The sequence below is a fragment of the Charadrius vociferus genome, unplaced genomic scaffold, assembly GCF_000708025.1.
Source record: "Charadrius vociferus isolate BGI_N301 unplaced genomic scaffold, ASM70802v2 scaffold111, whole genome shotgun sequence".
Classification (NCBI taxonomy): domain Eukaryota; kingdom Metazoa; phylum Chordata; class Aves; order Charadriiformes; family Charadriidae; genus Charadrius; species Charadrius vociferus.
Genome location: NW_009647046.1, coordinates 2,751,650 through 2,773,641, shown reverse-complemented (window position 1 = coordinate 2,773,641; position 21,992 = coordinate 2,751,650). Strand labels below are relative to the sequence as shown.

Here is a 21,992-nt window from a genome sequence, read left to right as displayed (position 1 = left end):
TTCACCATGTAACTGTACAAGCACTTCTACCAGCGCAGAGGAGGGAACGACACTGGCCTGAAAGTAAGCTTTTGGCAGATAGGGAGGGAGAGGCAGGACTGTAGTGCCTCTTTGTGTTGGTTTATACAGATCATCAACTGTGGTGTCTGATTCCAACCAGGAGTAGGAAGGTGAGTTCCAGCAAATATTGATCTAATGCTCTATAATTGCCGTCATCGGCCATTACTAGATCTCTGAAGAAGCAAGCAATTGAATAGGGGACAGCAAAAAAACCTAAACTTGGTTCTAATTCTTCTATCTTCTACCTTGTCCAACAAAACTTCATCTTCCAAAAGAAAGCCTTTGTCGTCTTATGTCTCACTGTAACTGTGGTCTTATTGAGAATAAATAACCAAGTAAGGGAGACTCTAGAAGCCCCTGCAGAATTGTCTGCTTGAGTCTGGTCTCCCTGTGTTGCGATAGAAATCAGGGCTGTTTCTCAAAAAGTTCTCGGATCTTTTTTTTTTTTTTAAACTGACAGAAACTTTGATGTATGGCATCGCTAGGATGCAGCTTCATCCATTCCAGGGATGTTGAAAGCCCTGCATATATTCCTTGTACCGGTCTGCTCAGATACTCTTTTGAAAATTTTATGGTTTTGATGCGGGTCTTCGTATTAGATACCTCGCTAGCTCCTTTGCAGAACTCTGAGAAAGATGAATTGCTGTTATAAGAGATGTTCTCCAGGCTAGAGAATAGAAGAAAAACCACAGGGTATGGATAATTTACTGAAAGGTAACATAAGATTGTGGTCTTGTAGCCTCTCTCTAGCAGTTGCATATGTTTTTACTCCATTGTATATGCAGTTTACTTTCTCCACCTTCACTGAGGGGTAGGGTAGTTTCTGTTCTAGAGGAAGACGGTATGTTTGGTTATCACTGAATAGCAGAAGTTCCTCGAAGTCGTACTTCTTGATTACCTCATGGTAACTTATTCCTATGCCCATATCTCTGTTCTTTAAGTGTTCTGGGTAAAGCTATTTGGAAAGAATACAGATAAAGTAGTTCTTCAAACTGAAGGCAAAAAGATCCACTTGATCATGCCAACTTCATCTTGTTCCTCTCAAGTTTATCTACACTGAGATAGTTGCAGAATATGTTGTATCAAGAACTGTTGCAGGACAGATTCTATAATGTTTTCAATGATATTGTTAAAATGAAGAAACAGGAGCTTTGCTTCCTGTGTCTGTATTTTCTTAGTTGTTCAGAGAAGATAGTTTATATAAGTATTGCTGTTGAGAGAAGGTAATTTATAGTGCTGTCACTTAGCAATCTATGGCGACTGTAATTGACAATCTACTAAAACCATGCCATGAAGTCTTACAAAATGTGGTTTGTGTGTGTGAGTTAAGGTTTCTTTTTCAGTTTATTATTCCATAATTAATAGTTACTAACTGGTATGATTTTCCCTTTTGATAAGTCATATACGTACTTTGTGTGTGTGTGTGTTCTTACTGGTATTTGGAGGGCTAATAAATAAAATTCCCTGACCCTGTACCTGGAATGTGAAGGGCTGGGGAAAAAAGCAGATATATTGCTAGACTTGGAACCTGGTTGCGAGATGGTGACAGTTACAGTACCTATAACTAACTTTTGGTTCTGAAGTAATGAGAGAAACGTCAAGAAAATTACGTAATTTTGCTGAGATTTACAGGTTTTTAGTAAAGCTTTTATGCAAATAAAATCTGAACTTTATGCTGCAGACCTAAATGACTACAGTAGAGTAATAATAATTCTCTGATGACGATCAGAGGGCTGGAGCGCCTCTCCTATGAAGACATGTTGAGGGAGTTGGGGTTGTTCAGCCTGGAGAAGAGAAGGCACCGGGGATACCTTATAGTGGCCTTCCAGTACTTAAATGGGCCCTACAGGAAAGATGGGGAGGGACTCTTTATCAGGGAGCGTAGTGACAGGACGAGGGGCAACAGTTTTAAACTGAAAGAGGGTAGATTAAGATTAGATATTAGGAAGAAATTCTTTACTCTGGGGGTGGTGAGACACTGGAACAGGTTGCCCAGGGAAGTTGTGAATGTCCCATCCCTGGAATTGTGCAAGGCCAGGTTGTTGAGCCACCTGGTCTAGTGGAAGGTGTCCCTGCTCATGGCAGGGGGGTTGGGACTATATGATCTTTAAGGGCCCTGCCAACTCTAACCATTCTATGATTCTCTGTCTGTGATAACCTTAGGAGGTAAACATGAGCTGAAATGGAAACCTTACTCTGAATATGCCCCAAAAAGCAATCAGTTCAAATTTTTGAACATAAAATAACTTAATTGGGATGCTCAGTAAAGTTGTAGTGCAGTTTGAACATCTCTGATTTTAGAGTTTCAGAGAACTCCCTATTTCAGAAAATTTCTGTTTTCAGATTGTTTTCAAATGTAGGTAGAGGGTATTGTAATATGGAACTTGATTACTTTTTAAGGGTTTTTTTTTTTTTTTTTTTTCCTGTCATGAATTCAATGGAGTGTGAATGGTGGGATTGGAAGGAACAATTTTACAGTGCTTACTGCATTCCGGATGTCTGTTAAGCATAGTTATTGACAAATAATAATGCTGCAGTAAAATAACAATTGTGCCAAGAGGATTTTTCTATTATAAAATGAGCAGAGAAAGTAGCTGTATTAGCAGGCATGGGTATCAGGAGTAAATGGTGAAGACACACAAAAGAAACGAAATTTAATAGAGTAAGTGACAGAAACAGTATGACTTACAAGAAACACTTCTGGTATTGCAAACTGCAGTGTGTGGTTCTCTATCTTCACAGAAAAAGTGTTAGAGATCACAGTTGTTTGGGACTGTGGGGATCATTCTTGCTCTAGGCCACATCCGGGTTTGGGAGGGTGAGGTGCATTATATCTAATCGGGCTTCTTTTGATATTACCCCTTCTTTAGTTATTCTGTTCATCAGACAGCTAAAGTGCAGGTTGCATTTTTTTCTTCAGTGGTGTTTAACTGTACAGAATTGCCAATTAAGGCTGCTTTCCCAAGCGCTGTAGGAATCCCAGGGATTTGCCTAAACAATACTTTTGCCTCAAACCATTTCAGGAATAGCTGTTTGCCAGGGATATGCTGCTTTGTCTGTGGTCTTTCTTGAGATCCTCTTGTACTTTTTTTTGTGTTTTTCAGCGCTCTCTACTTTTATGGGAATGTGGTTGTGGTTTTGTACTCATGAAGAGAGAGATTTGTGGATGGCCATGACTGCACAGAACACTGACGCTTTTTGGAAATGTAATTAAGGTCATGAGGTTGATTATACATATTTGGTATTCCTGATTGTGCCTTTGACAGTCTTGCTTTTCTTGGTCATAGGTTGGACTTGCCAGACAGTTCTAAGCAGATCCTGTTCCCCAAAGGCGGTCAATCACGGTTGACTGGAAAACTGACTACTGGATCGATGAACAGAAGTTCACTGAGATGACATAGAAAGGAGTGTCAAGGACAATGGTGCAGAAAAAGAAAATCTGCCCTCGGTTACTCGACTACCTTGTGATCATTGGAGCCAGGTAATGTCAAAGAATCTCAGCTCTGCTTTCACTTGGGCAGTGGAGTGGGGCTGAATAGCCTAGCCTTCTGTTGGCGAAGCCTTGCTTGGTGCTGAGGAAGGGCTGTCTGGAATGCGTGCAGCATGCTTCCATAATGGGAGTATCCACTTGGGCCAGCGCATATTTTGAAAGATGCTGGTGCAGCCGAAGGCTTTTAAGTTGTGGTCTGTAGACTGCTTTTCAATGGTCTGCAGAGGGTGACTTAGAATAGCCAATATATGACTCTGTGGTAGCCTGTGTGTCTGAACTTCTTTGCTTCTACTGCCATCAGGATAGAGGGATTCAGAAATTGAAAATACTGAAAGCCACATGCTAGTAAAATACTAGTTTGGGGTTACTTTTCTAGCTTTTGAAGTGTAGACAGTTTAAAAAAATAATCTGGAACTTGCCTTACTTGGCTGTTTTTCTCTCTGATGCTCATTTATCCTCATAGGAATGACATGAATGCTTTCTTCTTTTAAAGTTTTATTAACTCTCAATAGATAAAATGTTGTGCTTATTTACTTAAAGCGTATATGAAATGTGGGGTTGATAGGTATGCTGTTTGTCAAATACACAGGTGCTTAATAAATGTTGGTTTTCTTTATTCAAAGCTTATGCAGTAACTTTCTGCCAGTCTATTTAATGGATGTATTCCAAAGTCTATGTTACTTTCATTTCTAAATATCAGTGGTTTACGTGCATCAGCATGTTGCTTTACCTCTCAATTTCTTTTCAGAGTGCAATGTTTAAATAGGCTAAGTGGAGGAAATGTCATAATCCTAAGTAACAATTATTTTTATTGTCGTATTTTACTGACATAATAATTTAATAGTTTAATTACTTCTTATTATCTGTAGAAAAATAATCAAGTTTCCATATGTGTGTCACCCACTAGGAAAAAAAGGAGGAAGAAATGTTAACCGCCTCCTCCAGTGATGGTTATAGTGTCTGATGTTCTTACTTAAAAGTTTGGTGGCATCACTTCTGGACTCCGACAGTTCACTTGCCTTTTGCTGTGCAGCGGTAGCTAGATTGCTAATGCTCAGAGGTCTGTTGTCTCATTAGGCACTTCCACAAATGCCTATGATAAGAGATGGAGCTGACTGAAGTAGCTTCTACTGCAGAGTCCTTAGGAGCTCCATGTGGCCTTTACCATTCCATCTTGTTACCCACCGAGCACAAATAGCCTTGCCTTTTGGAAGTACTCCCTTTTATTCGATGCAAGTTCTCTAAATGTCTGAGAAGAGTCTATCTTTGTAGCTAATATTACTGCAAAGGCATGAACTGATGATATATTTACTGGTACTTTGTTGATGACATTTTTTTAATCATTTACTGCCAAATAGACTCTCTAAACAGTACCACCATTATTTGACATTTCTTAAGCAGATGATACATTAGTTGTGTCCACTAATATATAAAAGCTTTTTAGGGTTTCTTTTTTCTTTTCATACAGTATTTCAGTACTTAACTGTACAGGGCAGTATAAATTTTGTTACCAATTTATGCTTTATTACTTAAGCATTTTTACTTTTTCTTTAATAAAGTAATAGTTTGGGAGAATTAGTCAGCAGAGATATTTGCACTAGTGATTTTCTTTTGTAAATTACAGACATTCTGTTACTACTTGTTTGGGTTTTCTCACGTCTAAGATAAGAGAAATACAAGTGTCATTGTATTTTGAAATGGGCAAATCCAAAGTATCAAGGTGAGAAAATGTCTTGTATGAGATCCTATAGGGGAGTGATGGTGGAGCCAGGTCTCCTACATTCCATTTAGTAAACATGATACTAAATGCTAAGTAATTTAGAAAATGGTGAGACGTCAGACTTTATAGCAAAGGGGTCAAACCAAAAGAGGTTGTTCTGGGGACTTATTTTTCTTCCTTCAGTATGTGGATCTCATCCTATTCCTCTGGCAGTTATTTGGCAACTTTCATGGAAAACTAGTGGTAGGAAAGTAGTTAATACCTTGAAAGAATCTGTTCTTCTGGTGGAAAATTAGGAATAAACGGTATTGCTGTTCTGTCTTTGTGTTACATTAGTGATTTGTGGTACAAAGGTTGCTGAGCCACAGTGTTAAATGGGTCTGCATATTACTACCCAGCTTTTATATTAACTTACATTTCAAATCCAGCTTGAAAATCAAACACAGAAATATATATATCTACGGTTGCTAGAACTTTTTAATGAAAATTTTACATGATGAGGTCCATATCACTCCACCATTTATCTGTTCTTTCCTAGTAATTTTTTTTTCCCAGTTATGAATTGATACTGGATTTTACCATTTAATTTTTCATCTTGTTCATAAGTGGCTGAAATCCAAGAGGTTTTTGTCTGACTGCATATTTGGAGAGGGACAGTGTATTTCCTACCCAAGCGTTGCCCAGACACCTGTGTGGTAAAATTCATTTTGGAAATCAAAGTCAGGTAAACATGACAATACAATGTTCTCCTGGGAACAACATGCTCTTGAAAGTCTTTTTCTGGGTCAAATTTGAGCAGGCTACTTGTTGGGCCTTGGTAATGATGGTATAGACTTTTTTTATTTAACCTTTCTGCAACTGTGGCGTTGTGCTAGTGTGTGAGCATTGTGGCTAGTGATTGAGAAGCTGCGCTTCCCTGGATAGTAGGGGAGAGAAGAACCAAAGATGAAGCTGAGCCCACAGGCTCCTGACATGTTAGTAGGGAGATACAAAAGATTTTTATTGGCATTAGTTAACTATATGGTGGTTTTGTTTGCTTTTTTTGTAGGCAGCCAAGTAGTGATAGTGTTGCTCAGACTCCTGAGCTGTTGCGACGTTACCCTCTAGAAGACCACGTGGACTTTCCTCTGCCACCTGATGTTGTGTTCTTCTGCCAGCCGGAAGGATGCCTGAGCGTGCGGCAAAAACGCATGAGCTTCCGTGATGACACTTCATTTGTCTTCACGCTCACAGACAAGGATACAGGTGTAATTCGCTATGGAATCTGTGTCAACTTCTACCGCTCCTTCCAGAAGCGAGTACCCAAGGAGAAGGGAGAAGGCACAGGGGGGCATCGAGCTCGTGAGGGACAGAAAATTCCCAAATCTGGGGATTCGTCTGCACCCCAAGAGGAAGTGGGCACCGAGAGTTCGGAGAGTGGTTCTTCACTGCAGGCTCCAAGTACAGAATCAACCCCAGATGTGAATCGATCGCCGCGCAGTAAGCGTCTGGCCAAAGGCAGCCATCGCTCTCGGAACAGCACTCTGACTTCTCTGTGCATCCTTAGTCATTATCCCTTCTTTTCCACCTTCCGTGAGTGTCTGTACACCCTCAAGAGACTCGTGGACTGCTGTAGCGAGAGATTGTTGGGCAAGAAGTTGGGGATTCCTCGTGGGGTGCAGAGGTATGTTGAGGGGGAAGAATGAACTTTTTCCTTCCACTGTTTGTGTCCAGGGCTGCAGTTGTCTGCATGGCAAATTGTGGCTACAGCTGTGGTTGCAGAAGCAGCCAAACACTGATGTTTGACGTTTTTGCTGTTTTAACCTGGGATCACAGTAGGAAAAGGAAATTTTTGTAATGATTTCTTTAAAACTTCTCTGTCTGATTCTGTAACCTGGTATGATTTTCATTTTTGATATGCCTAAGGAGGCCCTATCCTGCTAACTGACTGAGCGTGATCTTTCCTGAAGATGAGCACTGATGCTGTTATTGTTGTTTTGGCATATAAGCTCCGTGGCAGTGTATGTCAGGACTGATTCTCTGGCAAATTAGAAACAGCGAAGAAATAACAGAGAGAATTTCCACTTGGGGCAAGAGGGGGAAATGATGAAAGTGTGCTTAATGAGCTTATGAAACAATCTGAACTGCAGTGTGGGAGAGAAAAGACTAGAGAAGCAGGAACGGCTGAAAGAGATCAAAGTACAATATTTGAAGGGGAGAGGGAGGAGAGGTAGAAAACAAAGGATTTGTCTAGGAAGCATATGGGAATGGGGGTTGGTAACAGCAAATTAACAGGAACTTAGTGTATTTTTAATGTAAAATAGTAATCTTGCATATCTGTTATTATAATGTTGGGTATGTTACAAAAACTGTTGCGCTGTAGGGTACAGGAGGAACAATGTCTTTATATATGTATGTCAGGGATGTATATCAGTGTTGTTATGCCTGACACCTGCATTCCAGGGTGATATTTTCCTTTCCAATCTGCTAACTAAAAAGAGAAAATATAAAATGAATTTCTGGAGGAAGAGGGGATTATCTCAATAATAAGAGGGATGCGGCTGTAAGATAGTCATAATGTGAGTTAAGTAGCTTGGTACACTCTAAACTTGTCAAAACCAAAAAATGACAGGACATCTGTCATTTTCATCTTTATAAGCTCTGTACTTTTTGCATTAAAGGGGAAATCTGTCTCGTTCACAGAGCAGTAGCCTACTTCTTGGGTTACTGCCCTGGAATTGTTCTAGGGGAGTGTCCTGGGCCTATGACTGACTCCTACATTAACAGATTTTTGAGGAAAAATGGTTCTGCCAGAACAAAACTTTTTTTTTTTTTTTATTTAGTGGAAGTATGTATTAAGGGAACTTTTTTTGTCACTTGGTTTAGTCTGATAGTTACTGAGGCAGAAAAAAAGCTAAATTTCATTATTTTCCTCAACTCTGTGAGCTTATCTGTTTTTTTGAAAGGGGTGCTAAGATGTTCCAGTGTTTGAATGGCATGTGGTATTTGAAAAATTTGCTCTTGTTGGACATAATTCTTAAAGAGAAGAACTGAGTGACAGATGAGGAGGGCAAGAGAAGGAATGCTGAGCATACATCTCTGGGAAAAGTAAAGCAGCAGATTTGAATTACCATGTGGTTTGCAAACCGTGACCTGGAAAAGTAGAATAGTTTTGAAGTAGTGGCAGAAGAAAAGTGAAACTGAATCCTTACAGCTTGCTAAAGGTTGAGTGTGCCTGTTAATAACCTGATGTCCTGCGCCTTGCAAGAGGCTGAAGGAAGAGTGGAGGATGAGAAGTCTGACGATTCCTGAGGTGTATCACTTACTCAGCAAAATCTCAAATTGCCCTTCTTTTGATCCCTCCAAATTTCTCTAGTTTTTCTTCCTTTCTGAAGCCTCAAGTGTTGTCATCTTTTTTTTCTTTTTAATTTTTTTTTTTTTTAAAGTTGAGAACAGTAAGGTAGAACTTAGAACCATTCTAAGAGATCTGTTACAGTAACTGAAGATACTTACCAGGCTGAAGTTTTTTTGCAGAATGGCTATAGCAAGTTTGCAGCCCTCACCGTGCTACAACATTAAGGGCTGAAAAGGACAAGCCGCTTTGCTTCCCTTTGTCAGACCCAGTTTCAAGTTTTGAAGCTCTGAAGGCCCTGAGCAATGCTCTGCATGTGTTTTTGCCAGCCTGTCTGTGAGCTACAAGGTGGCGGATTGCTAGTTTACGGCATGGAAAAATTGCTGCTTATTTTGCTAAGGTATCTCAGTGCTTTCTAGACAACTTTCAGAAATTTATCTTCTCAGCTGGAATGCATCCACTTCTGCCATGGGTTATTCAGCTCTTAAGAGTGACACAATGCAATTTGGTATAGGATGAAAAAGATGTCAGAACATCTGGGAGATCTTGATGTGGCATATTTTTATCATCTCAGGTTTAGTTCCTGTTCTTGCAAAGGTTTGTAACACTGCTGGAAGCAGAATGCTATAGTCAATCAGGCTGCCACAATTCTGAATGAGATATGAGAGTATCTTAAGTGCATGCTGAATTTCAAGCACCAGGGCGATGAGAGATCTTCAGAGGTCTGGACCTAACTGAACCCTTTAAATGAACGAACGAACTCTGAGATGGAAGTGATGTACTTGTGTTGATTCCTGCCACACAAAGATTTATATTTCCCCGCAGTGGTTGTTTCAGTAAGCTTAAATCCCTACCTTCTGTTCCTCTTTGACCAAATGTTTGTTAGCCGCATCTTTTAATTCTCGGTGGATCTTCCCTTTCCCTGGATGAGCCTTGTGGAATGGCTGTCAGGTGAAACTCTTGGAGTATTAATGTTGTTGTTCTCCCTGTACAGGGATACAACGTGGCGGATTTTCACAGGCTCCCTCCTGGTGGAAGAAAAGTCTAGTGCATTGCTACATGACTTGCGGGAGATTGAGGCCTGGATATACCGACTGCTCCGTTCACCAATGCCTGTTGCTGGTCAGAAGCGGGTAGATGTGGAAGTCTTGCCACATGAGTTGCAGCCAGCTTTGACCTTTGCTCTTCCTGATCCATCCCGCTTCACCTTGGTGGATTTTCCATTACATCTGCCTTTGGAGTTGTTGGGAGTGGATGCTTGCCTGCAGGTGCTGACGTGCATCCTTCTGGAGCACAAGGTAAGAAGGGAAGAGTTGTTCTTTGATAGGTATGTAGGAAGCTCTGCCCTCCCTAAAACCAGGGTGGGCTGGATCTGTAGAACAGCTGTCTCCTGCACTGTCTGGAGTCAGTTTTTCTGCAGGGGGAAGGAATAGCTCCTTCTGAGGTTCCTCTTTTGAAAAGTTTTGCTCTCAATCGAGAAAGCATCTGAAGCTTGGTTTCAGACAGATTAACAGAGGATCCTCCAGTTCACAGGCATCACATCAGAGGCCTGCAGGCTGTGATCTTTGTATACCCTGGGGGAGTATTGGAAGTGAATGTTTGCTGCAGTGCTAATGAGAGTTTCTTTGGTTGCAGGTTGTATTGCAGTCCCGAGATTATAATGCTCTCTCAATGTCTGTGATGGCCTTTGTGGCTATGATCTACCCATTAGAGTACATGTTCCCAGTGATCCCTCTGCTTCCCACCTGCATGGCCTCTGCAGAACAGGTACATATTTTTCCTTTATTGGTCTTTTGCAAAGGATGTTTCTGTGATGTTTGAGACTTACGTAGGAGTAGTCCTTGTTTCCTTCCCCGCTGTTTTATTCAGGGATTGTAGCAAAGTCTGCCTTGCAAGCAATGTTCTTTGAGCACCGATAACTAAACTGTGCGTAACACCACTTAGGATATCTTCAAAGCGTGCTCGGTGAATAGCATGATTCAAAGCAGTAGTTCACAAGCAGTGGACTGAAAGGCCGTAGATTGGCAATATCATGATGAGTATTTATCCCCTACCCTCCCCCCGCAACTAAGTATTAAGGTTTGTTGGGGAGAGTCAATAATACTTAAGGATGCTTGAGAGCTCTTGATTCAGGGTTTAGAAACTATAGCCTGCAGTTTATTCACCTCAGAAATGTGAAATGTTGAGTTACTTCAGCTGGGACTGGGTTTTGCCAATAGTCAGCTCTCTGCAGGAGCTCATTATTTTGCATGCAAAGGTAGAATTCAGGCCATCTTACTACTTCAATGCTATGCTGCAGGTTTGTTCTCGTAGTGCCCCTTGGAGGTGACCAACTGTTCTAGATTTAAAGAATAAAGTAGCCTGTCAAGACACTGGTCTCAAGCTGCTACATGCCTTACTGATTTAAACCTTTTCCCCCTGCTGATTCCCTTATCAGAAACAACCTGAATTTCCCCATAGGTTTTCCATATACATTTGAAAAAACGTGTCTATTTATCCTGCTTCCTAGAGATGTCATTGTTTTGAAACCAGATTACCATTACAAGGATAAGGGCAAAGCCGAATTTACAATGGCACAGACTTAGTTTGAGCTGCAACTTGCTGCTTCTCTACTTAGGCTCGTACTCTGAACATCTTTTTCCTTAGTCTGTGATAGACCTGCAAGCTGTTAGATTAACTAAGTTTTTTCCAAAGAGCCATGCTATATAAATTACATCCCTGGGGGGCGGGGAACACAGGAGGCTGAAATTTGTTTTCTTCTAGATGAAAATCGAAGCTTTCTGAGCAGGAGCTTTTGTTTAACAATGTTTCTATTGTATGGAATTAGTTACTTATTCATCAATGCCTTGTGTGTTGTCTCCTCTGCTATAAACATACTGTAGTTAATAAATATTTGGGAAGAACGTGGTGTTTTTTTTTTTAACAATGTTTCTATTGTATGGAATTAGTTACTTATTCATCAATGCCTTGTGTGTTGTCTCCTCTGCTATAAACATACTGTAGTTAATAAATATTTGGGAAGAACGTGGTGATATCAAATATAGATCTTGTCCTTATTAGAGTCTCTCTCTGTCTCTCAGTTGCTTCTAGCCCCTACACCTTATATCATTGGTGTTCCAGCAAGTTTCTTCCTTTACAAACTGGATTTTAAAATGCCCGATGATGTATGGCTTATTGACCTGGATACCAATAGGGTAAGTCGTGCACATAAGGACTTGTGGCTTTGTTTCCAGGGAACTGTGCACTTTTATCAGTGTACCCCCTGAGAATTTAAGAATGCCTGGCCTCAGTCTGCCTTTGCCACTCCTGTCTTAAACTTTAGGATTCCATTTCTTTTGCTTATAAGGCAGTCTTTTTCACTTAATCCATCTGGCTATATCATTAGAAGGTAAATACTTAAACAAATTATAAGGTTGTCTTCTTGAGTAATTGTGACCCTGGCTCTTATAGCCCTACCTAGGAAGCCCAGTCTGGTAAGAGCCTTCCAGCAGTCATGATTCAAATGGGACCACGTGTCCTGCTTTCTACTGGGGCATGAGCAAGGGTAGTTCAAGGGAAATATGTATAAAATCATCTACTTGATGGACATTCCAAAGGATGAGTGGGTTCATTCAAACTTTTCTTTTTTGTCATAAATGATAAAGTAACTCCTCCATTGCTTGTGATATTGTAAACACTAGAAAACCACAAAGAAGTGAAAATCAAAGTATTGATGCAGGTGTCTGTGTGTTGTATTGGGGGATTTGTTTCTTTTTTTATTAATTATATTACTTTATGGCTTTCATTCCTTGGTCTCTGGAGTGGTGGAGATTCAGGAGGTTCTTTTTTGGAAATGACTACAGCTGGGGAATTTTTAGTCTGTTGCTGTGCTTAATTCCAGGTGATCGTTCCCACAAATGCAGAATCTTTGCCAGCACTGCCAGAACCAGAAGCTTCAGAGCTGAAAAAGCATCTGAAACAGGTAATAAGCACTTTGGGGAAAGGACTAAGATTCAGTAGAACTTAGCAGACGTAGTCTTGCACAGCTCTCTGCTATACTGGACAAGGATGCAAGTCAGCAAATGTAAAGCAAAATGTTTTAAAAGCAGGTGTGTATCCTGGCACAACAGATGGATGTGGAAATGTATCAGACTACTAGAATACTCTTGTTTAAGAAAGTGCCCCTTGGTCAGTCATGGAGAGGTCCACTTCTCTGAATGTGAGATGGGCTAATCAAGAGGGTGGCTGATTAAACAAAGTTATAGGGGTGTCTTCTTTTGAGCTCTCTGAGCTGTGTGGCTTTCTAACATTGTTTGCTCCTGACTAAGCTAAATTTGAGACTTTCATCTTGCTTCAGATCTCTCTGTAGTTTCTCCAAAGGACTTCATTGTAATTCTAGTTACCTGGTCAATCTTATGCTGTCTCTAGTGCTTCCACCTTTGTCATTTGTAGGGGAAGCACAGGACTAGGAATTTTCTGTCAACCTGTTTGAGATGCCTGTTTTGTATACTTGGCGAATTAGAACATCCCCCATGTTAGAATACAACAGCATTTTGAGCTTGAAAAGCAGTATCAGTTGATACAGATGTTAAGTGGTAGGTATCCAGTTGCTGCTTTTCTATTTTAATACAGAGATTTAATTTGGAAAAGTGAGCGGTCACTGAGGCTTATAACTGCAGTTAATTTCGTAGCCAGGCGAGGGATAATTTGAAATGCTCCTGGATGCAACAGGTGTTTTCTGTGTTTTACTGTTGTTTGGGGCTAACTTGTTTCCAGTTGGTGCAGAAAGTTCCAGATTTCTCCTTACATTTGCCATGTGGGCTTTAAACTCTGACCTGATCCATCAAGCTATGATCATCTTTGTTTCCCCTCCATTCACAGATCTGTGTGTGAGGTCTCAGTCTCTCCTCTCAGGTCCTGCTAAGCCATTAATCAGCTTGGGTCATCCTGGCTGATCGTGTCAAGCAGGTTTTATCTCTTTATTTCTGTTTTCCTTATGCACGCTGCATGCAGTATCTAAAGGTAAAGTGTGTTACTAATGTGATGAGGTCTGCTCTTTCTCTCTCCTTGTAGACCAGGAGAGCAAAGTGTGTAACCCCTATGATACCCTGGTACCTGCTGTCAGCACAGATGGAAGCAATGTGTTGCTTGAAGTTTCGTTAGATACCCCTTCCCCCCACTTCTGCCTCACCCCTTTGCAATTTCAGGCACTGTTCAGCAAAACTGTCTTACTAGGGCAAAGTTAAATATCAGAAGAACACATTGCAATTTCCTTGAAGATGTATTTAAAATTCTCAGTGTTCACCCAAATTCAGGTTACATCCCTATGTATTCCTATAGACATTATCATTAAGAGTTCACCACTGGCAAAGGAGAAATAGTGCTAGTGGTTGCTGTACGAAATAGAGAAGACTAAATTGTGGCCCATGTCACTAAGGTTAACAGCCTTGTGTGCCTTTGGGTCTTAGCGTCAACGAATAAAATTCAGGATATATCTGCTTTTAAACTGCAGTAGAAATTCTTAGCTGCATCAGTAAGGACAGCAGCCTTTCCACTTTCCAAAGTGGCCAGATGTGAATGTTTGGGGGTGGGGCAGTTAGACCTCTCTCCCAAGATCTGCCTATTTTGTGGTCCTTTTTTATTTCCTCTCATTTGTGATATTTGGTAGTAATAGATACTTTTTTTTTCTTCCATCTGTTTCTCTGTGGTCATGTGTTCGTCTTGGCTCTGATGGGCTGCTGGTGTTATCATATGATCTTCCATCTTGCCTCCAGTGTCTGGTTAGCATGACTGCAATCACTCAGAAACAGCTGCTCACTCCTGACAACAAGGTTCTTTATTTTATTCTTTTCCCCTCAATTTTCCATTTTACCCTGTTCCTTTGGAGTTTTGGTTTTTGTTTTGTTTTATGTGTTTGTTTATTTTTGAAATAAAAGAGGAAGACTCAGTGGGCAAATGGGAGAAATGAGGAAGATTTAGGATTGGTCTGGGTGTCCAGGACTGATTTACCACTCATGCTGCTCCAGTGCATTTCGCTGAAGGTGTTATGAGGATAGTAGCTTTATGGACAGATGAAGACCTCATTCAGATGGGAAGTGGAGGTTTGCAGACGTACAGGCAGATGCCTATGTAAAGGTGTCTTCACATTGTCCTGGGATATCAAACTCACTGGTTGAATGGCCAAGTTGCAAGGCAAGTTTCAAGGCCTCTAGGTCCCAAGATGTATTCAAATTACATATGGGAACAACTCTCCAGTAAATTGTATGCAGTGACATACTACTTAGTGATCCAATTTGGAATGGTCTAGCGAAGTGGACTTCCGTGCTACCCCTTGTCTGTCTCCAGGACTGTTTCAGCATTGAGGAGACCGTTTTAACAATCCACATAAAGGAGGGCCTGGAGGCTTGTTGACTCAGCGTAGGAGGTGGTTTAAGACAAACTAATGGAGCATGCACAATTGCAATTGCCTAGAGGGCAGGGTAGCTCTGATCTCTCTCTCTTGTTCCTTGAATAGCTTTTCTTGCTGAAATGTTGTCCTTCCTTAGGCCCTGGCCAGCATGAGTCTGAATACCCAGCCCATTCTTAATCTGGAGAAGTTCCATGAAGGACAGGAGGTGCCGCTGCTGCTGGGCAGACCACAGAATGATTTGCAGTCTACTCCCTCCACAGAATTCAACCCTCTGATCTATGGAAATGATGTTGACTCTGTGGATGTGGCTACCAGGTGAGGCTGAACAAAAAGGTAGCGTTGAGTCTTTATAAAGTTTGCACTTGAAGGCAGCACAGACATTTCTATGGGTCCTGTGGTGGAAGCAGCATCTTCCAGTTCTACTGCCGGTTCTACTCTGCATCATGGAGAAAAAAGAGCAGAAATTACAGTGTTTACCTCAGATCTGTTAACTGCATGAACATAACTGTATGTCTTAAGGGAGGTGGTTTTTTTCTTGCATTTTCCTGTAGATCATCCACTTTACCTGGACTTAGTCTGATATTGTATCCGTAGCTTAAATTCCAAGCCTTGAACTACAAAAAAAGCTGGAGACATAGTTGTCACCTCAGCTAGTGGATATGAGAACGTTGTCCCTCATTGGGTTGGTCTTGGTGTTGAATTAAAACAAAGTGATTTCTTGGTTTTGGTGGTTTGTTTTTTTTCCTTTTCCTTTTTTCAAAGACAACTGTTTTCTAAGAAGACTTAGGGTTGTTTTGCACTGGGTTACCATTCTTCAAAGGTTTGAAACATTGCCTACTGCCTATCTTTTAAAGGCTCTCTGTCGTCTTTTCTGTTGTGGTCTGTGCTTTTATCTGATATGTTGTCCTCTGTTTCTTTTTAGGGTTGCTATGGTGAGATTCTTCAACTCACCGAATGTTTTGCAAGGTTTCCAGATGCATACTCGCACTCTTCGTCTCTTCCCACGACCAGTGGTGGCCTTCCAGGCAAATTCTTTTCTTGCCTCTAGGCCGAAGCAAACACCTTTTGCAGATAAGCTTTCCAGGACACAGGCAGTAGAATACTTTGGAGAATGGTCACTCAACCCTACTAACTATGCTTTCCAAAGAATTCATAACAGTAAGTTTTGGTCTTGCCTTTCCTGCACTTCCATGTAATGTAGGAACTTTAAAAGCAGAGAGATTCCAGGAAAGGACTTACTTTAACACCATATTGTTCCTGCTGGGGAGGGAAATCCAGTTTGAGGAACATTTTTCTATTTTTTGTGTATGTATGTTCTTATGTGTTTCTACCAAGTTAGCCCTGCTATTAGCCGCTCACTCCTCCAATTAATTTTAACTCTTGTCTTGTTTGCTTACAGAGAAGTCTTGTAGCCTTCTTAGGGTAGAAATTGTCCCTTCCTTTGTGCAAGACTTAGTAGGGGGTAGCCTCGCTGTGAATGAAGCCTTTGACACCAATAAAAGAGTTAACTCTTCTTGGGTTTTTTTTGTGCAGACATGTTTGATCCAGCACTGATTGGTGACAAACCGAAGTGGTATGCTCACCAGCTGCAGCCCATCCACTATCGTGTCTATGACAGTAACTCACAGCTGGCTGAAGCACTGAATGTCCCAGTAGAGAAAGAAACAGATTCTGATCCCACTGATGACAGGTTAGTGGGGAGCATGACCACGTGGTAGTTACTTCAGATTGCTGGGCCTCTCCTCCTGCTTGTTGTTTGCGGCACATTCCTGTATCCTGCCAGGTTGCTGTTTCATTTCTTCTGTCTGGGCAGAATACTGACACTGTAGGAAATTGTCTCGCTGGTCTGTGATCATAGCAACCTCTTAACCCTTTGCTAGTGTCTTCTCAAGCTTTCATTTAATGTGATTCTCCATTTGTATTTTTTCTGTTTTCTTTTGCTACCTGTATGCCACTTGACATTTGCTATTTTCTCCTGCCTTAATGCTTTTTTCTTCCATCCTGTTCTTTCTCTGGTTATTTCTGTTGCAGTACTACAAGTACTCACACCCCTCCTACCACTCTTTCAAGTCTCTACTCAGTGCACATAGTTATGCAAAGTTTATTAGTACTGCCTACTGCTTGAGATCTTCTTGTGTGTTCAGTAAAGTGAGAGTAAACTTTTTTGTTATAGTAGTTCTGGCCATATTTCCCAGAGTTTTGTGTCTCGTTTTATTATCATTCATTCTCTGCTAGCCCGTGAGATCTTTCAGGCCACATCTTCTATGTTCTACGCAGCACCAGTGGTCCTGACAGAGTGGGATTTATCATTCGTATAAAAAAGGAATGCTTTTACTTGTGATTTCCGGTTCCCTTGGAGTCATCTCCCACATGCGTACACTGAGAATTAATACACTACTCCCTGCCCACTTATGCTTGACCTTGTTAACTTTGCTGAGAGCCTTTAAATGTCTTCCCTTATTGTCTCTTCGTATACCTCAAAGTTATTTCATTTGCTCTGACCTCTCGTGAAGCTGGCTTCTGACTCTTGCCAGAAATTTGTTTGTCTAGACTGTAATATCATGAGGTTTTTAAGAGGCCTGTGAAAACAGTGCTGATTCACACCTTTGAAACATTGGGCCCTGCTATTGCTGTTATGCTGCCACTCATCTTTCTTTCTGACCTATTGTGGCAGTGGCAGTGACAGTGTCGACTATGACGACTCGAGTTCCTCCTACTCCTCCCTCGGTGACTTTGTCAGTGAGATGATGAAGTGTGACATTAATGGTGATACCCCAAGTGAGTAACTTTGAGCTTTACTTTCACAAGGTACGCATGGGTTCCTCTTCCCCGTTCATCTGGGGAAAAATGCCTCCCCTAAGTCCCTGAATCAGAGCAAACTATTGTAGTCTTGCTCTGAGGTAAAAGCGTCTTCGATACTCCTTCTTTGCTATCCTTTAGTAGCCTGAAAAAAGACATTTCTCTTGCCTACAAACAATGCCCTCCAAAGGACACTGGGAGGAGGAAGAAAAGAAATAAGTGCTGCTGAACAAAACTGGCTCACTAGATCTGGAAACAACCTACTGCTGCTGGTAGATACTGTGCAATATGGGCAGCAGAGGATGAGCTTTCTCCTGCCCCCACATATTGGTTCTCAGAGCTGGCTTTAATGAGTCACTCTATCCTAGTGGGGTCAGGAAAATGCATTCTCTGTGGCTTATATGGAGGCTGCAGCAATAGCCTCTCTTGTGAGAGTGGGAAACTCTTACTTTCTTCAGTAAACTAAATCTAGGAATGCCAACACATTTCCTATATCCCAAGGGCAAGAGGTAATAATCATAAGTTGCAACAAAAGTAATTCTGCTGAGACATAAGAAAAAGATCTTCATGGTTAGCATAGTTAAACTGGTTCCCAGGATCACAGCAGAATGTCAAGCCTTGGAGACTTTTAAAATACAGTGGGACAGGTCCCTGAGCAACCTGCTGTAACTCTGAAGTTACCCCTGCTTTGAGCAGAGGGTTGGAATAGATGACCTCCCAAAGCCCTTTACAACCAAAGTTTTTATGCAAGTTTATTCTACTGAGCGGTCTTCATCTGCTAGGGATCTGTAGTTAGATGGGAGGAAGGCTGAGGAAGGCAGTGTTCTTTAATGCAAAATGATGTGTTTGCAGATGTTGACCCCCTGACTCACGCAGCCCTTGGTGATGCTAGTGAAGTGGAATTTGATGATTTTCAAGAGTATTCAGGGGATCTGGATGAACAGGCCATGGACAGTGAAAACTCCCAAGAGAACAACCAGCCTCGTTCAAGTTCCAGTACTACAGCCAGTAGCAGCCCCAGCACTGTCATCCATGGAGTGAATCATGTGTGTACTGAGATGAGTTCAGCCCCAAGATCAGCGTATTAGGATATAAAGAATGGGAGAATGCACGTGGTTCTTTCTGAGAAGGGCAGAGGCTAATAGGACTGTGAAACCATGCACAGATTAAATTGCATGTTCGTTCTGGACTTTCTGAGCAAGATGGAGTTTACTGGTACCCTCTTATGCTGGGACAGAGCATTCCTGTACATAAAAGCTGCCATGCATTGAAAAATGCAGCATTAACAGAGAGCAATGGTCCTGGTTATGACTGCGGGAATTGCTTTTACAGAGTATGAAAAGACCTGATGTGTTAGAGGAGTAAGGAGTGGGGTGGGGAAACTTGTGGGTTTGTGGTCATTTAGGAAGAATGGGAGTTGCTTGCATAACCACAAAACAGGGTAATGGAGAGCTGTTATCCTGAGCTAACACTTATGTGTAAGATCTGATTTACAGGGGACTAAGTCCCTATAACAATGCAGGAGTACTGCAGTTTACATAAAATCCTAGATTAGAGCCACGGATAGTGGGGATGGGGTGGGGGGCAAGTAACAAACAGCAAGGACCCTGCAAACTTCCCAGTTTGAAATAATTGTTCTTGTCCTGCCCTTCAGTTGTATGTAACGCAAATTAGCGAACAGATCAATGATTTGACTGGTCCACAGGAGTCAGCAGATTCAGCAGAAATGGAAGAGAAGTTGGTTGCTGGGTTTTCAAACCACCTCCCTTCCTTGCCACTGCAACCAAGCTTTCCCAAGATAAACTTGGATCGTCGTGAGAGTGACAGCGCAGCTGGCAGCATGAGCTCCTCAGAAGGGGTGGTGAGGAAGCGAGAGTATGACAATCCATACTTTGAACCACAGTATGGTTTTCCTATGGAGGATGAAGATGATGAGCAGGAAGAGAGCTACACCCCAAGATTTAACCAGAATCTCAATGGAAGCAGGTCAGTCGTCCTTGTCTCCTGCCCTTCTGTACAGCACTTTTGGGGTTTCCATCTGCTTCATGTAGTTTAATGTTCATTCATTCAAATGTCTTTAGCCCCTGAAATGTATTGTTGTTGACTTCCATTTAATATTGAAATTCTGTAGACCCTTCTGGCTTGAGTAAAGGCTCAGTTCCCTCAGTTCCTTGCCTTTATGTGGGCAGTATGAGCTAACAGAATTATCAGTTCTTCCTAGAAATATTCTAGTATATCACCTACTGATTTCTGGAAACATTTAAATGATTATTTTTTTTGTGTGTGAAGCTTTGTCTTTTGTGGAAAAGATACTATAGTGATTGATGACATTAGGTTTTCTTGCTACTGCTCTCAAAGCAGAAATCTTTCACCCCCAAATCTAGAAATGCTCTTTTGCAAACAAGTTTTCAGCATGCCCTGAAAGGTAATAAAAGCCTGAATGCAAAGATGTTTCAATTCTCTCGTTTTTTCTTTTTCTTTTTTTTCTTTCCCACACGATAAGAGTAGTGTAGTGAAAACTGATGAGGAATAAGACCAGCATCGATCTCCTGCAATCATACAATGTGCTGATTTGGGATGGGAAGTTAGAAAGCTAATAACAGTTGCATTTAATTTCTTTAAAGGTCTCAGAAGTTACTGCGTCCAAACAGTTTAAAACTGGCCAATGATTCTGATGCAGATTCAGATTCCAGGGCCAGCTCGCCAAATTCTACTGTCTCCAACAACAGCAGTGAAGGTTTTGGGGGCATCATGTCTTTTGCAAGTATGTACTAATGCATTCATTAAGCTGATTTTATTTATTATATTAGAGTTTACGGGGAGATGGAACAGAGGGATGGCGAGTCAAGAGAATGTCTTGGTTGGCAAATTGTTACCAGCTCCCCCGAAATCATGTTTGGAGCCACAGAACCTATTTAACTTACACGGCTGATAACTGCTACTTTATGTATTTTTCAGTAAGAAAAGCTTGGGTTATGTGTTTAGGCCCTTGAGTTATGTGGCACTTCAGGGCACAGATCAGAAATTTTTTCGATTCCATTTAAACAAAAAATTGTGCAATTCCATGAAGCTGATACAAAAATCTTACCAGTAGTATGCCTTCCACGCTACCATTTTGTGTGTTTAGGTGCTAAATTCAATTTCTTGACTCTGCTCACCTATTTTCAATTATATTTTACTAATAAAATCCACAGGTGTGGAAAACTAATCTAGATTGTTTTTAATGCATGAAAGAAGATATGGCCAGTTGACTCTTGCTCTGTGAGCGGAGATTAGTGCAAGAAGTTTGCAGCAGTGCAGGAAGTATATTGGACGCTTCTGGTAAAATGGTTGTTACTAAAATAAGGTTGCAAAAAAAGAACCAAAGCAAAAGGAAATAGTATGCTGACATTTTAAATTAACATCTTGAAGTGTTAATCAGCTCATTGATCTACAGGCTTAACCAGATGATGATGCATTATTGTGTTCTTAAGATCTGTCTGTACTAGGAATAACTTCTGTTTTCTGCTAATAAATGGAAAGCTTCTATTTTAAAGCACACTTCTGTGGCAGATATACAGTGTTTCACAAGCACAGTGCACAATCCTCTCTTTAGAATTACATATTTTGGAGATCTTCCATCATCCTGTTTTCTCACGCAGCCCCTACCGTTCATTTGCTCTTAAAATGATGATCAAACTTGAAGACACGTGATTACCTGTTTTAGTGTGGGAAGACAGGTGGCTATTGCTGTTACATTTGAGACTCAAAGGTACAACAGCAATGATTGTAACATGAAAGCTAAGAATTACGGTTTTGTACAGTTTAGAATAATCGGATTACAGATGTGGTTGCAATACAAATGAGACAATGTTATGCTTGTGAGACTTTGCGGTACTAAAGAACTTCATCATTAAGGGTCTGGAATAAGAAGGTGAATTACAGGCAGGTTAGGAAGTTCAGGTGTGTGCAGTAAGTGTTAGGCATTTAATTGTTTTCTTCTTCCATCATAGGCAGCCTGTACAGAAATCACAGCACAAGTTTCAGTCTGTCCAACTTAACCCTACCAACCAAAGTTGGGAGAGACAAGAATACTCCCTTTCCCAGCCTGAAAGGTAACCGTTTTTCCCTTTTACAGCCTTTACAGTTCTTGTGACTTGGCAGTCTCAGGACTTACCCCTGACAGGAATCCTGGGGATGATGCACTTTGGTAGTTTGGGTAGTA

At 41.1% G+C, this 21,992-nt stretch overlaps 1 protein-coding gene across 1 annotated transcript in view; it reads left to right on the top strand.

The window, feature by feature from the left end:
- Window positions 1–3,347: 3,347 nt before the first annotated feature.
- MADD (MAP-kinase activating death domain) overlaps window positions 3,348–21,992 on the top strand; it is a 60,833-nt gene continuing 42,188 nt past the window's right edge. The window contains exons 1-14 of the mRNA XM_009895647.1: window positions 3,348–3,541; window positions 6,319–6,933; window positions 9,596–9,899; window positions 10,237–10,368; window positions 11,682–11,795; window positions 12,482–12,562; window positions 15,126–15,304; window positions 15,912–16,147; window positions 16,523–16,679; window positions 17,664–17,767; window positions 18,641–18,834; window positions 19,494–19,774; window positions 20,413–20,552; window positions 21,781–21,882. Coding sequence (XP_009893949.1) covers window positions 3,480–3,541; window positions 6,319–6,933; window positions 9,596–9,899; window positions 10,237–10,368; window positions 11,682–11,795; window positions 12,482–12,562; window positions 15,126–15,304; window positions 15,912–16,147; window positions 16,523–16,679; window positions 17,664–17,767; window positions 18,641–18,834; window positions 19,494–19,774; window positions 20,413–20,552; window positions 21,781–21,882 — 2,701 coding nt within the window. The 5' untranslated portion in view covers window positions 3,348–3,479. The remainder of the gene's footprint in view (window positions 3,542–6,318; window positions 6,934–9,595; window positions 9,900–10,236; window positions 10,369–11,681; window positions 11,796–12,481; window positions 12,563–15,125; window positions 15,305–15,911; window positions 16,148–16,522; window positions 16,680–17,663; window positions 17,768–18,640; window positions 18,835–19,493; window positions 19,775–20,412; window positions 20,553–21,780; window positions 21,883–21,992) is intronic.